Source organism: Delphinus delphis, chromosome 1 (genome assembly GCF_949987515.2).
Source record: "Delphinus delphis chromosome 1, mDelDel1.2, whole genome shotgun sequence".
Lineage (NCBI taxonomy): Eukaryota > Metazoa > Chordata > Mammalia > Artiodactyla > Delphinidae > Delphinus > Delphinus delphis.
This window is the reverse complement of record NC_082683.1, coordinates 42,349,238-42,363,922: the sequence shown is the minus strand read 5'-3', so window position 1 is coordinate 42,363,922 and position 14,685 is coordinate 42,349,238. Positions and strand designations below refer to the sequence as shown.

At 51.2% G+C, this 14,685-nt stretch overlaps 1 protein-coding gene across 4 annotated transcripts in view; it reads left to right on the top strand.

The window, feature by feature from the left end:
* TTC39A (tetratricopeptide repeat domain 39A) overlaps positions 1–14,685 on the top strand; it is a 52,043-nt gene that overhangs the window by 5,807 nt on the left and 31,551 nt on the right. For all 4 annotated transcript variants that reach the window (XR_009518385.1, XM_060005049.1, XM_060005038.1 and 1 more), the window contains exon 2: positions 14,337–14,441. Coding sequence is in view for 3 of the 4 variants with exons in the window: in XM_060005049.1 (XP_059861032.1) it covers positions 14,337–14,441 (105 nt within the window). In the remaining variant the exon portion in view is untranslated. The remainder of the gene's footprint in view (positions 1–14,336; positions 14,442–14,685) is intronic.

Genomic DNA, 14,685 nt, shown 5'->3' with positions numbered 1-14,685 from the left:
AGAGAGGAGGAAATTTCTGCCTTAACCAAGACAACCAAGCCTTCCTTTCCTTTCTCAAGATCAGCCCTTTCCCAGGTGAACAGCAGTGCAGAAATCTACTGCTTTCAGGTAAAATCCTTTGCCCAGCCTACTAACTGGCTGGTTGTATTATAACCCAGACAATTATATTAGGAATTATGACAGTGGGTGGGACATCAGGCACCCATCCAGGTAGACCTGGGTCTGGTCTATTCCTCTTTTTTTTTTTTTTTTTAGATGTTGGGGGTAGGAGTTTATTAATTAATTAATTAATTTTTGCTGTGTTGCGTCTTCGTTTCTGTGTGAGGGCTTTCTCTAGTTGTGGCAAGCGGGGGTCACTCTTCATCGCAGTGCGCGAGCCTCTCACTGTCGCGGCCTCTCTTGTTGCGGAGCACAGGCTCCAGACGCGCCGGCTCAGTAGTTGTGGCTCACGGGCCTAGTTGCTCCGCGGCATGTGGGATCCTCCCAGACCAGGGCTCGAACCCGTGTTCCCTGCATTAGCAGGCAGATTCTCAACCACTGCGCCACCAGAGAAGCCCTGGTCTATTCCTTTTGATTTCCTTTTTCCCCCATCAGACAAAGTTTGTCCGTGCATGTTCCCTCCCACAGCCTCAGGTGTTCCCCTTACCCCCTCGCAGAGTTGCCCTACAATACCCACCCCCTGTAAAAATTCATCTCCAGCTAAGAAACAGCCTCCCCCAGATAGAGCATCCAAGTGTCAGATTGAAGTAACTCTGCTCTCTTTCCAAGAAAATTGGTGGGTGGGTACTTCCTTTATATCAGTGACTGAAGGGCACACCCAAGCACTGTCCCTGAGTGCAGGCCAGGCCACTCAAAGAGGGATGGTGGCTCCCCAGGCTCTGAGGACAGCACTGCACTCAAATAGTCACCGTTCTCCACCTGCACTTGCCCCTGCTCCCTCCAGCCACAGCTTCTCTCCCCGACACCCTCTTAACTAGGCCCCTTCCTCCAGAAGACCCTGTGCCCTTCAACTCTGCTGCCTCAGTGATCTGTAATAACAGCGAGATCTGCCCTTGGCTGTGCCCTGACTTGACATGCATCATCATCTTCGATGCACCACAACTCTGACCGGGGGCCCTGTTGTCTCCAATTCTAATAGATGAGGAAATTGAAGCCTCCTCATACTTTCTCAAATGCATAGACATTGGGGTTTTCTTTTTAGTACTGGATGTGTAATTTTGTATTCTGCTTTTCTCATATTTTTCCACCTTTTCAAAAACTCATTCATGCAATAAATATTTATTGAGCACCTACTGTGTGCCAGGCACTGTTCTGGGCACTGGAAATATGTTAGAGAACAAAGCTGGAAAAAAAACAAAAACAAACTCTTCTCTTGTGGAGTGTAGAATTTAGTAGGGAGAGACAGAGACTAAACGAATAAGCAAAATATACAGAATGTCAGATAACAAATGCTATGGAAAAAATAATGCAGGGCAAAGGAATTGGGAGAATGAGTGTGATGGTTCCATTTTAAACAGAATGGTCAAGGAAGGCCTCACAGAGAAGGTAACATTTGAGCTAAGTCCTGAAGGAGGTGAGGGACTAATCATGTGAATATCTGCAGGAAGAGCATTCCAGGCACAGGGAACAGGAAGTGCAAAGGCACGCTCCTGAGGTGGGAGTGTGCCTGACATATTTGGGGAAGAGCAAGGAGGCCAGTGTGGCTGAATAAGAGAGTAAAGGGAGATAATATCAGAGAGAGAGATGGGGGTGCAGGGCATCCAGGCCTGGTGGCCAAGCGAAGACTTTAACTTTTGCACTGAGCACGATGGGAAGCCAGTGCAGAGGTGTGAACAGGAGCGTGACATGATCTGATCAAGTGGGTCTGGTGCTGTGTAGAGAGTAGACAATAAGGGGACAAGGGTAAGAGCAGAGAAAACAATTAGGAGACAATGCAGTAATCCAGGCAAATAACTTCTCTATAAATTTAATATCTGCAGAATAGTTCACCCTACAAATTCACTATAATTCACTGAACTAATTCCTTATTTTTTAAAATATATATTTATTTATTTTTGGCTGTGTTGGGTCTTTGTTGCTGCACACGGGCTTTCTCTAGTTGCGGTGAGCGGGGGCTACTCGTCATTGTGGTGCACAGGCTTCTCATTGCAGTGGCTTCTCTTGTTACGGAGCACAGGCTCTAGGTGCGCGGGCTTCAGTAGTTGTGGCTCGCGGGCTCTAGAGTGCAGGCTCAGTAGTTGTGGCACACGGGGACCAGGGCTCGAACCCGTGTCCTCTGCACTGGCAGGTGGATTCTCAACCACTGCGCCACCAGGGAAGTCCCTGAACTAATTCCTTATTGATGGGCATTTAGGTTATTTCCAGCTGTATATTATAGGAAACACTATGATGAACATCAATGTACAATAAATCTTTGTGTCTGATTATTTCTTAAGACATGTTTGCTACCCAGGTGTTACTGGTCATCTTTCTGAGGCTTTCAGCCCCTAATTCCAGTTGCCCTTCAGAAAGCCAGTGCCACTTTCTACTCCCACCAGCAGTGAGTGAGGTAGCACATTTGCCCTGAGGGCATGTAGTAGGTGTCCAATGGATGCTGCTCTGTCCTTCTGGACCTGGCCAGGTCTGGGTGCACATCATAGGGGAAATGCCTCTTCTCTGGACAGCCTTGCATAGTTCCAAAGCTCTTTTGGGTTCATTTGCTTATTTAATGCTCACGACAGTCTTGTTATCCCTGCTTTAAGGGTGAGGAAACTAAAGCTCAAAGAATAATGATAAGGCCCCATTCCAAGAGCTTTATGTATTTTATCTCGTTTAATCCTTACAGCAACCCAGTGAGGTTGGTGCGATCAACATCTCCATTTCAGAGATGCAGTGCAGGGTGTCAGAGGGGCGGGGTATAAGCCCTGGCTTGCAAACCTGCTCTCTGAACCATTCCCTGCCCTGCCTCGAGCTAGTAGGATGACTGACTTGCTTGGGGCTGTGGAGCAAGGACATGGTGGGGCAGGAGTCCAGCCAGATCTTCCTGGTCCTGCAGCCCAAGTTCTAACCTCTGACGGGATGCCACTCGATGCCAGAAACCCTTCATTAGCGTTCTGTATCCTCTTTTCACTCAGAATTGTTCTTGGTCCTTTGTGCCTGACTGGAGGCTCCTTTCTTGGACCCACCCTTGGCAGCTCCTGGAGACCAGACTTTCATAAAAGAGCTCAGATCCCAGAACTGAGAACATCAGAGCAGGGAGGGTCCTTGACTTCCTGGTGCAATCTTCTCTCCCTTTTATATTTGGTGGGGAGAGAGAAACTAAGGGCCAGAGTGAGGCAGTAACTTGTCTGAGGTTCACAGCTAGTAGGGGCCAGAGTCCTTGAGGAGGAAGGGGGCCGGCCCAAGGAGCAGGCCTCGTGCTCCCTAAGGGCCTCTCTCCAGGGAATATTGAAGAACTGTGACTGGTTCAGCCCTCTTCCAGGGCCCTTTGTGGATGGGCCTGTTTACTTGTGAATTATTAACGAGCCCAAGCCTGTAGCCTGCTGGGTGGGGCTCACTCACTTTAAGAAAACCTGCTTTATAGCCACTGGGAGGGCTCTAGGGTCTGAGGTGGATAGTTCTGGGCTTTAGAGACAGTGGGGGTGGGGCTAGGGGGTGGAGGCTTTCTCCAGGGAGAGGTCTGGAGAAAGGCACTGAGAATAGGGAAGGGGACAAGGGGTCACCCAAGTAATGCTCAATAAGCATTACTACCAGCACCCCTGAGAGGTTGGCACTATTATCCCAGGTTTACAGGTGGAAGACTGAGATTCAGAGAGGAGAACTGACTTCACAGCTTAAGCTCCTTCTACGATGGCATCACTTTTCACATGCTCACACCCCTATTTCTGTGACACACACACACACACACACACACACACATTTCCACACATTTTCTCTACAGGATAGAATTGAGACCTGGTTTAAGATATGGCTAGACCTGAGTCCAAGTCACACTTGGTCCAAGCCTCAGTCTTCTCATCTGTAGGATGGGAGATAAAGCTACTATGGAGCTTTCTGGAGCATTCTGAGGAGGTTTCACTAAACAGATACTTATTGAAGACCTTCTTCTTTTTTTTTTAATTTTTTTAAATTTGGCCACGCTATGCAGCTTTCGGGATCTTAGTTCCCTGACCAGAGATCAAACCCGGGCCCCGACAGTGAAAGCACCAAGTCTTAACCACTGGACCACCAGGGAATTTCCTGAAGGCCTTTTTAAGCTGAGAGATGGTATTAGTGAAAACAGTCTATATTGAGACGTCTCAGGGCCACTGAGAAGTGCAGTGAGCCCAGTGGTTTGTTCTTACAGGCTGGGGAGAAGATGAGAGAGGAAAACAGGCCTCGCATCTCCCAGGCACCAAGCACCAGAAAAAAAGGTCCCCTGGCAGGGGAGGAGGGAACCCAGGACTCAGGATGCTCTCCTGGTCCCCTGGGAATGAGCAGGTGACCTGAGCAGGGTCACTGGGGTTGGGAGGCAGAAATAATGGTGACTCACAGGCTCCCCAGGGTTGGGGCTAGGAAGGAGCTCTTGGGAGCCGGGAACTACCCAGGTGGAACCCTCAGGAGGGGTGGGCCACTCTGATGCTCTGACTCACCAGGCGAGTGGCCCCAGCATCACTGCCACCGTTGTGGCATGGGCAGAGTTCCAGCTCTGAAGGCAAAGCGGAGCCTCAGTTTTCCTCTGTAGAAGGGGGAGAATAATAGCATCTACCTTGGCACTGTCACCACCATCGTCAGGGCACTTATGTAACACCATAAGCGCATGCTAGGCACCATTCTGGGCGTTTTACACATAATGCTGAATCCTCACAATGACCCTTTGAAGCAGGCAGTACTTCCATCTTACTGATGAGGAAACTGAGGCTCAGAGAGGTGGTTAAAAGTGTGCATTAAACGAGATAATCCACGTTACATACTTAACACGTGTGGCACATAATAAGCCTTCGATGAATATCAGTCATTATTATAATCATTACCTCAGAGGAAAATGGTAAAGTGCTAGGCTCAGTGTTAAAGTTTTTGGTGATTAGTTAGGCACTTATACAGAGATGTCAGACCAGGCCCTACCCTCCAGAAGGTCCCAGTCTGATGGCAGAGACAGTCACATACAAACCTCACTCCACCCCCACCCTACACAGATGGTGTTCACCCAGGGTGATAGGGGAGGTCAAAGTGGGTTAGAGCAGTGTGTGCCCAGGAAGCCCCTGACCCATCTAGGGAGGAAGGGCTTCCTGGAAGAGGAGGCATCTGAACTGAAACCTGCAGGGTGAGTAGGAGCTTTCGCACAGGGCAGGATTTTAATAAATGTTGGTCAAATACAGTAAAGATTTACTTTGAAGCTAATGTAGCATAAACCTTCAGAACTCCTTACTCACCTGGCCCCTCCCAAGGCTCTGGGAGGACCCTGGCAATTTTATTTTGGTAAATTTGTATTTTTTTAAAAAAAAAGAAGCCTTTCAATTGTACGATTTTGGATCATCCCTTGGTTAAATGAATGAATAATATGTGACAAGGAAGAAGGTGTGTTCCAGGCAGAGGGAACAGTATGTGCAAATGCCTAGAGACCTGAAAGTGCCTGGCATGTGATAAGACCCCCCAGCCCCCCACCGCCAGCCTCCTCACCCAGGCTCCTCTTTACACACAGTGCTGGTCTTCTCACCAGCTTCACAAACTCCAGCTGTCCTCAGTGTACCTTTGCCCACTTCCATGCTTTTTCATCCATGTACCCATCTGGTACATCCTTTCTACAACTTCATTGTGTATAAATAATACAAACTTCAAGGCTCAACTCTGTCCACCTTCTCCAGGAAGCCCCCAGCCTATATAGCACTCTCCCTTATCTGGACTTCTGCAGATGACAGTGGATGTTATCATAGCCCACTCCTTGTAGTTAATCATCTTTTCCATGCTTATGTCAGAATCCCAGAGGTGGGATAACCCTTGCTAGTGAGCACCTGGCTCTGCTCACATATGGACAGCATAAGAACTCACTACCTTTCTAGACAACCTGTTTAGATTTAAACAGTAATCTCCTAAACCTCTCCCCTCTGCCACCAGGCCCAATCTGCCTGGCTCTCCCAGGACCTAGTCCAAGCCCTCTTTCTATCATGGCTGCTTCTACAGACTCCTCCTGTTTCCTTTTCTAACATCCTGGAGCTCAGGGCAGATCCAGGGGTGCTGGAGTCCCTCCTCCTTCTGTCCCCTGCCTTTGTGAAGGGACAGCTCTAATGGCAGCCACGTGCTCTGATGAGTCATGATTAAGAGTGCTCTGATGAGTCATGATTAAGAGCATCTGGGGCCTGGACGTGGTAGCTGGTTAACTCTTCATGGGCCAGTGGCTCTTCTGCCAGGAGACCAGGTCGGCTTCAACCCTGGTCCTAGACATATACCTTAGGGCTGGGCACACAGTAGGCATCTGAGGAGTGTTATGGGTGACCCCACATAGGCCCTGGGGATTCAGGGGAGAGGGGACCCAGAAGGCAAGGGTGTGCACTTTGGAGTCAGGAGGGTTGAGTTCCAATCACGACTTGCCGTTTTTTTTAGGTGAGTGGCCTTGGGCAAGTCACGTGAACTCTGTACCTTAGTTTCCCCATCTGTAAAATGGCAGCTATGGGGACTATTTGAGGAGGCGAGTGTGAACTGCTGGCTAGCAGCGAGTGCTAAACCGCGTTATTTTCTGCCTTCTGGTCTCCTGCAAACACAGTCAAGCTGTGGACAGGTGGGTGGGATTAAAATCCAAGCCTGACTCTGGAGGCCATGTCTTTCTTTGCATGAATGCCTCCGACCCGATGCAGTAGGATGATGAAGGGCTTGGGTCGGGGGCGGTGAGAGTGGCAGGGAGGTGGACCTCAGGCCTAGGAGAACTTCCCGGGACCACACTGGTGGGGCTCCTTAGGAAGGGGCGAGCCCCCGCTCTCGGGGGCATGGGCTGGGCAGACCTTGGGCGCCCAGGGGTCTTACCCGTCAAAGCGGAGGTGGGGCGGGGGCGCCTTCCGCTGGCGGGCAGGCCCCAAGCAGCCCCCGCCCGCTGCTGGGCCCGCGTCTGCGGTCGGCCTCGGGCGGGCGGCGGCCTGGCCCCACTGCGCAGGTGGGCAGACCGAGGCCCGGCCCTGCCCCGCCGCCTTCCCCGCCCCCGGCGCTCCCCTCCCCGGCCGGCGCGTCCGCGGCTCGGCGGCACAGCGCCCGCTCGGGGTTCCGGCGGCAGCACCTGGGCCGCGGCTGGCGTCCGCGGGGGCACGCTGTCCGCCCCCCTCGGCGATGACCACGGCCGGCTCCCCGGGCGCCGTGCCGGCAGGGTAAGTGCGCTGCGGAGCGGCCCCGGAGGGCGCGGGCGGGGCGGGGCGGGGGGCGGCGCCGGGCCTGGCCTCCCGCGAGGCCCGCACTGCGGCTTCCAGCCTCTGCGGGGCGGCACCGCGACCCCCGCCCCTCCCGGCCTCCGGGTGCTGCCGCCGCCACCTTCGGAGAGCGGGGAGGGGGCTGCGCGGGGACGGTGGAGGCCCTGGGCACCCTGGGTCGGTCGGTCACTCCCCGCTGGGTCCCAACTTTGTTAGGAAGCTGTGGCCACAGCCAAGTCAGAGCCTCCTTCCTCCGCTCGTGGCGTTTACATCTCCACACCTGTGGGTGGGCTCTTATTGTCACTTCCGAAACAGGTGAGGAAACTGAGCAGTAGCTCTTAAATGACTTGTCTTAGGTCTCCCAGGAGGTGAGAAGTGGGCCTGGGATTTGAACCCAGCGATGCCAGACAGTACTTCATGTTCGGGGATATTCGGAGGAGTTAAAAGACTAAGATAGGAACTGGCCCGGCCCACCGGGCACAACCGGAACAGGGGTAGTAAAGGTGGGTGTTGTCACTTTCAACGTGGCACTTCTGCTCATCCCCACCCTACCCCGTTGAGGAACCCTGTAGGACCCCTACACCGCCCCTGTAGCAGTGACAGCTGCCAGCTGCTGGGAGACCTGGAGCAACTCTGCCATTCCTGGACCCCCGTGGATAGGGGCTGGGAGCCCTGCTGCTGGGAGCCGGCACTGCTAGGAGGTTGCTGGGTGGAGATCCTGCGCAGGTGAGCTGGGAGGGCTGCCGTTCTGCCTGGAGCCTCACCACCAGGGACAATATTTGCCTAGGGCCTCAGGGCTAACACATGAACAGGGAGGTGACTCGGCTGGTGCCAGCTGTCAGCTGGAGGCCTCCACAGGGCCTGTGTGTGTCCCAGGCTGAGGGCTTGGAAGTTGGGTAGCCGGTGGACACCCTGGCCTGGGGGAGGGTTGCCTGGTGAGTCAGGCAGTGTTTTGTATGACATCGACCAAGTCCTTTATCCTCCCTAGACTTCTGGTCTCTCCTTTGGAAAATACAGGGAGGCTGGGCTGGCTGCTCCCTTCCTTCTCTGGGCTGGTCTTTGTAAATCTGGAAGCTGGTTAAATCCCTTCTGCCCAGTCCTGAGCACCACCCCATTGGGCCCAGAAAAATGGTTTTCAGGAGAGAAGGCAGGCATGGAGCAGGGCACCTATTAAAGAATCCTGAACTCCCAGACTAGACTCCTCATTCATCCTTCTTCCTTGCACACTCACATCCCTGACTGAGTCCTCTCTACAACCCAGGGCTCCTCTGGCCCCTCCTTGGGCCTCCAGGGCAATGAGCCTGCCCTTCTAGCACTGGCAGGTCATCCTCACACTAAACCATACCTACCCACCTGCGTGCCCTCCAGGTCCATCTGTCCCTGGCCCTGTTCAGTGCCATTCTGGTGGGGTCTGAGCAGAGCAGGAGCAAAGCAGTTCCACCTTCACCATAGACACTCATTCAGTCAGTCAACAAACACTCCCAGGCCTGCTCTGGGCCCAGCCCCATGTGTGAGGCTCAGTGGTGAAAAGACCAACATTTAAATCTCCTCCACTTTAAAAATTATGAAATATTTTCAGCCTTCAGAAGAATATCACAAATAATAAAATGAACTCCATGCCCTTGCCAGCAAGCTTTTTCAGATGTTAACATTGTGCCCTGTTTATTTCATATTCTTTGTAAGACATAAAGCATCCCTGTGGACCAGCCCACCCTTCCCTCTACAGAGATAGTCACCATCCTGAATTTTGGTTTTATCATTTCTCTGTCTGTTTTTATTCTTTTGCTGAGTATGTATAAGCCTAAAAAATGCGCAGCTCTTTAAATTTTTTCTGTAAATGGAGTCATATAGCACCAATCATTCTGCAGCTTGCCTTTTCTCACTCAGCTTCAGGTTACTGAGATCTAGCTCTCTTGATCCTTGAAGCCCTGGTCCCCACTTGCCTTGAAGTATGATATGCCACCTGATGTAGAGACCATCATTTATTTATTTATCCAGCCTTCTTGGTGAACACTGAGGTGGTTCCCCGTGTCTTGTTATTCAAACATTGAATATTCTTGAATGATTGTCCTTTGCACATATGTGAGCGTTCTTCCATGTTGCCAGGTAGGAGTGGAATTGCTGGGATTTTACAGGATATGTGCGCTCAATCTTTTAAAGTTACTTAGTTTCATTATAAAAGTGGTGCCGCTCGGTAAAAGAAATGATGGAAATACATAATCTTAGGGAAAAAAATGTGCTAATGTTTCCCGAATACTTCCTATTGTGCTTTCCACTGTCTCAGTCATTCTTCCCAGCAACCCTGGGAGGTAGGTCATTCCCATTTCATTGATGAGGAAACTGAGGCTCATATAGGTTAAAGAACCTTCCCACGTTTCTCCAACAAGTGATTGCTGAGCTGCAGCTTGAGTCCAGGGTTGTCTGCTTTCAAAACTCCGCGCTACCTAGGCCACACCACGTCACTCCCTGCCACGTGGTACTCGCGTTATGCACAGCTAAGCGGGACTCTGGGAGCAGAGTCACAATCGTATTTGCAATTTAGAAAGGTCACTGTGGATGTGACAGATCCCCACGGACAGGTTGCCTTACCCCCTGAGCCAGAAGTTCCCCCCGAATGCTGGAAGGAAGTAAAAGCCAGCTCTGATTCCAGTCTGCTCTCTGAGTGACTGCCTCGCCCTGCCTCCACTGCCCCACCCATCTCACCCTGACTGGGATCCGGGTAGGAGGGCTTCCTGTCTCCAGCGGAGAAGAGGGTCCCCCAGCTCTGCCCATCAGACACTGAGGTAGTGGTTTACAGGCAGACCACCGTGGGGAGGTGGGAGGAAAGGGGAGTGGGGTGGCCCTCTTCTCACTTTGGCTTCAAGCCCCCTCCCCCGCTACACTAAAGTTCCTGGTGTTAGTTGTCACCAGCCATGCTCCACGCTCCATCCTGCTCAGCATCCTCCCCATACCAGAGTTTCCACCCGGCACAGCAAAGAGGCCACCATCACCACTTGGGAGCCCAGGAATATTTTGGCCTGGGCCCCGGCAGGGTGGCTTGGAGCAGAAAGGCCTTAAAGACGTGGGGACAGCCTGCAGAGAAGTGGGGACCTCAGTCACAGCCAGGGGAGGGTAATGGTTTGGCAGGTTGCTTTTGCAGAAAGTATTTCTGTCTTCTCCCAGGTTCCTGGGAGGAGGACATCAGGTTCCTGTCTTCACTGTCTTCACTTATCTATCAAATGCAGATAAGAACATCTGGCTCTTGGGGCTGGTGGGAGGACTGAGTGAAATAATGCAATCATCAATTTAGATAACTTGAAGTGATATTCTCATAGTGGTGATAGGTGTTTGTGGTGATAGGTGTTTGTTCATCTCTCAAATGGGGCCAATGTCCCCAGCCTGCCTGAGCTCCCCAGCCAGCTGGGATGCCCCCATCCCACCCGTACACTTACAGGCCTTCCAGAGCCTCTGTCTTCTCCACCTGCTCCATGATGGCCTGTGCCCCCTCCTCACTATGGTATCATGCCTCCAGCCTTTTGCTCACACTCTTTTCCTCTTCTGGGACTTCCTTCTCCATCTTGTCCTCAATTCAGGGCCATCTTATTCAGAAATCTTCCTTGACGGCACCCCCCTCACTTCCGGGCCTCCCCAGCCCCCAGTGACCCCCATGATCACGGCCCTGATGGCTCTGGCCGTCACTGTAGCCCTCAAGGGCAGGCCCACGTCTGGGTCCAGTTTCTTTCCCCAGAGTCCAGCCCCAGGCCTGGCCCAGAGCCAGAGATGAGTGGATGTTTGTGGCAGGGAAGAAATCAGCTCCAGGGCTGCCCCCAAAGCAGCTGCCCGTCTGGAGAGGTCACCGCAGACCCACCTCATGACAGTTAAGGGGAAGTGGCGCTGGGGCTGCCAGGGGAGGGACTATGCATCTCTGTGCTGTCTGTGCATCGTTCTCTCCAGGTAGACCAAGGAGGCAGAACCTCTTGACGGGGTTGGAGGTGGGGGTGGGAGCGGGGTGTGCGCAGAAGTGGGAGGTAGGCTCTCGACTCTGGAATTGTTTAGAGATGGGCAGAAGCCAGGACAATGGACTTGACTTCCTGGCTCAGGCAGAAACGGGTTAGAACCCACGCTTAGGCGTGTGACCTTGGCCAAGTCACCTCTCTTCTGTGCCTCAGTCTCCTCATCTGCAGTGGAGGTAATAACCCCACTCCACAAGGCTTTGTGAGGGCTCACAGAGAGCACGCCAGTTAAATGCCTGGGGCAGTAGGTACTCACTGCCTTTTCATTGATTCATGCAACAGAGACAGTGGAATGAACACCACTCACTAGGCTAAGCCCTGGGTGCCAAGGAAGACTCTGTCCCTGCCTCATGAAGAGGCGGGCAGAGGCTGCTTCCAGTGGGGCCTTTTTGGCCCTGGAAAGGAACTTGATCTTTATCCTAAGAGTAGGACAGGGAAGGATTTCAAATCCAGAAGTGACATGGTCAGATTTCGGTTTTAAAAAGATAATTTTGGCTATTATGAGAGGGACAGAGTAAAGGGAATAATGCTTCCTACATTATCCCTTAAAAAAACTACCTAGTGGCTGGATGAGTTACAACATACATCCTTTAAAATACATTCCTGAGTGCCCACAGAAGTAACAGATCCTCTCAGGCCAAGAATTCAGAGAGAGCTGAAATCAGGCTGGTAAATTAGATGAAGCCACAGCCACTGAGGGTATTTACAAATTCCAGAAACCTAGAATCTTGAGTTTTAATGACACTTAAGGAATGGGAAATAAGGACTTGGGGCTACCCAACGACAGTGTGAAGAGTTGGAACTCAGCCTCCCTACCACCTCACGTGAATCTGCCACCTTCAAAGGGCGTCCTCAGCAAATAGGGGCATTGACTAGAAAAAACACCCACCCACCACGAAGGGAGGCGGCAGTTCTTGTGGGGACAAAGAGGCTCCCTAGACAATTATACATGTTGGTCTGCCCTCACACAAATTTCAGGTTTGAATATACACTACCTCTGTGGTCCTGGGTATGCTAAACTAAAAAAAGTAACATAAATGGTCTTGGGGGGGGTGGTAGCACCCCAGGGAAGCTGGCTGAAGTGAATGAAAATCCTCTCTGGAGGAATGGATTCTCATTTCAAGATCCCTTCGGGATCAGTCAAATAGGAGCTCATGGTAAAATTACAAAACACACAAAGAAACAAGTCGCTGTGAGCAATAGATACCAGAAGCAAGAAATAGCAGAATTAAGAGTCTAAGATCCTAGAGTGTTAAGATATTGATTATAACTGATTGTGTTTAAAATGTATAAAGAAATCAAAGATAGACTTGCAACAATACGCAGGGAACAAAATACTGCCCAAAATGACCAAGCAGATTTGAAAAACAACCAAGTGGAATTTCTGAGATGAAAAATAAAATCACTGAAATTAAAAACTCAGTAGAGGATAAGTAGCGGATGAGACCCACTTAAAGAGAATTAGCGAAATGAAAGATCTAAAGAAATTACTTAGAGTCTAACAGAGAGAGTGAACGAGATGGCAAAGAAGAGAGAGAAGAGGCATGAAAAACAATAAAATGGGATAACAGAGAGAGAGAAGAGTTAGGAATGGACAGGAGTAGAGGAGGGGTCTTCCATCAGACGTGGGTACAGATGGTAGTGGCCTGGACTGGGGGGCACTGGGTGTAGAAGGAAGTGGATTAAGAGATGTTCAGGAGGTAGAACTGATAGGGCTTATTGATGGAGTAGATGACGGAGGCCAGGGGGAGGATGTGTCAAGGATGACTATTTCTGACTTGAGAAACTTGGTCGAGGGGTACTATTTATTGAGATGGCAAATCTGGAGAACAGATTTGGGAGAACAAACAAGAGTTCAGTTCTGACCAGAGCATGTTTCATTTTGCCTGGGAAGTTCTGTTGATGCATCACAGAGGAGGAGATATTAGAGCTGGGCCTTAAGATAGGTGTAGAAGTTTACCTGGTGGAGAAAGAACTTTATTAACTTTGGGGGAAAAGGATCTCCTTTCAGTACGATCATCGAGACACTTTTTAGAGCCTTCTCTACTTAAAAGCGACCCCTTGAGAAGAGACATTCATAAGACCATCAGACAGGACTTTTGGGATCATCTCTCATCTTTCAGATGGGAAGCTGAGGCTCAGAAAGATCAGGGATTTGCCCTCCTAGCCCAAGACTCTCCATCCATCCATCCATTCATTCATTCACTGACTTAACCTATATTTATCAAAAGCCCATTTTGTACCAGATACTAGGTGCCGGTGATACAGCAGTGAACAAAACAAAGATTCCTGCCCTCAGGAAGCTTATATTTTAGTGGAGGGAGACAGATAATAAACACAAAAATAAGTAAAAAAATATATATGTCAGAGGGTGGTAAGAGCTATCAAGAAGTGTAAGGACCGGAAGGAGGTCGGGTGTACTGGAGGTGCCATTGGGAAGGTGGCCCTTGAACATAAAAGGCCCTGACAGCTCTTACAGGGTGGCTGCCCACTATGGCCCATTGTGACAGTGCCTGTGGGGTTCTAGAATGCAGGCCTGAGGAGGCCAGGAGAAGGCCTAGAGAAGACGCAGGAAGAAAAGAGCTGAAGTGGGAGTTAGTGGGTAGGCTGTGCCCCCCAGTGGGGGCAGAAAAGTCCAATGGGTCGGAAGGGCCACAAAGACTCCTTTTACCCTTGTGAGAGGTAAGATAAATTTATTCCTGAGGTTTCCTTGCACCAACCCACCACATCCCATCCTCAGCCCCTCCCCACGATCTCAGATGACACCACCCCCCTCTGCTCCCCCTCCCACCTTTAGGAACACTTAGAGGTAAGTCCAAATTGTCCTGTGTCTTAGTACAGAGTGGGCAGCCTGGAGGAGCTCATGACAGGCATCCAAGGACCACCAGGGAGTTCGAGTGGGCCTTGGGCGGCTCTGTTCCAGCCAGGACAGTCGAGCCTCTCAACTGAGGCTCTGTTGAGAGCTCCCAGGTCATGCCTGTGTCTCTCCCATCAGGACTCCTGTGAGCAGCCTCCATGAGTCCCTGGACCAGTGCATGACCGCCCTGGACCTCTTCCTCACCAACCAGTTCTCAGAAGCACTCAGCTACCTCAAGCCCAGGTGAGGCTTAAGCCCAGGTTGGGGATGGAGGGTGTGTGTGTGTGTGTGTGTGTGTGTGTGTGTGTGTGTGTGTGTGTGTGTGTGTGTGTGTGTGTGTGTGTGTGTGTGTGTGTGTGTGTGTGTGTGTGTGTGTGTGCGCGTGCGCGCACGTGCATGCACACATGTAAGTGTAGGGATGGGGATGCCAGATGGAGAACCAGAGGTTTTATGTGAGAGGAACCCTGTGTAACTCAATGCCTTCAGC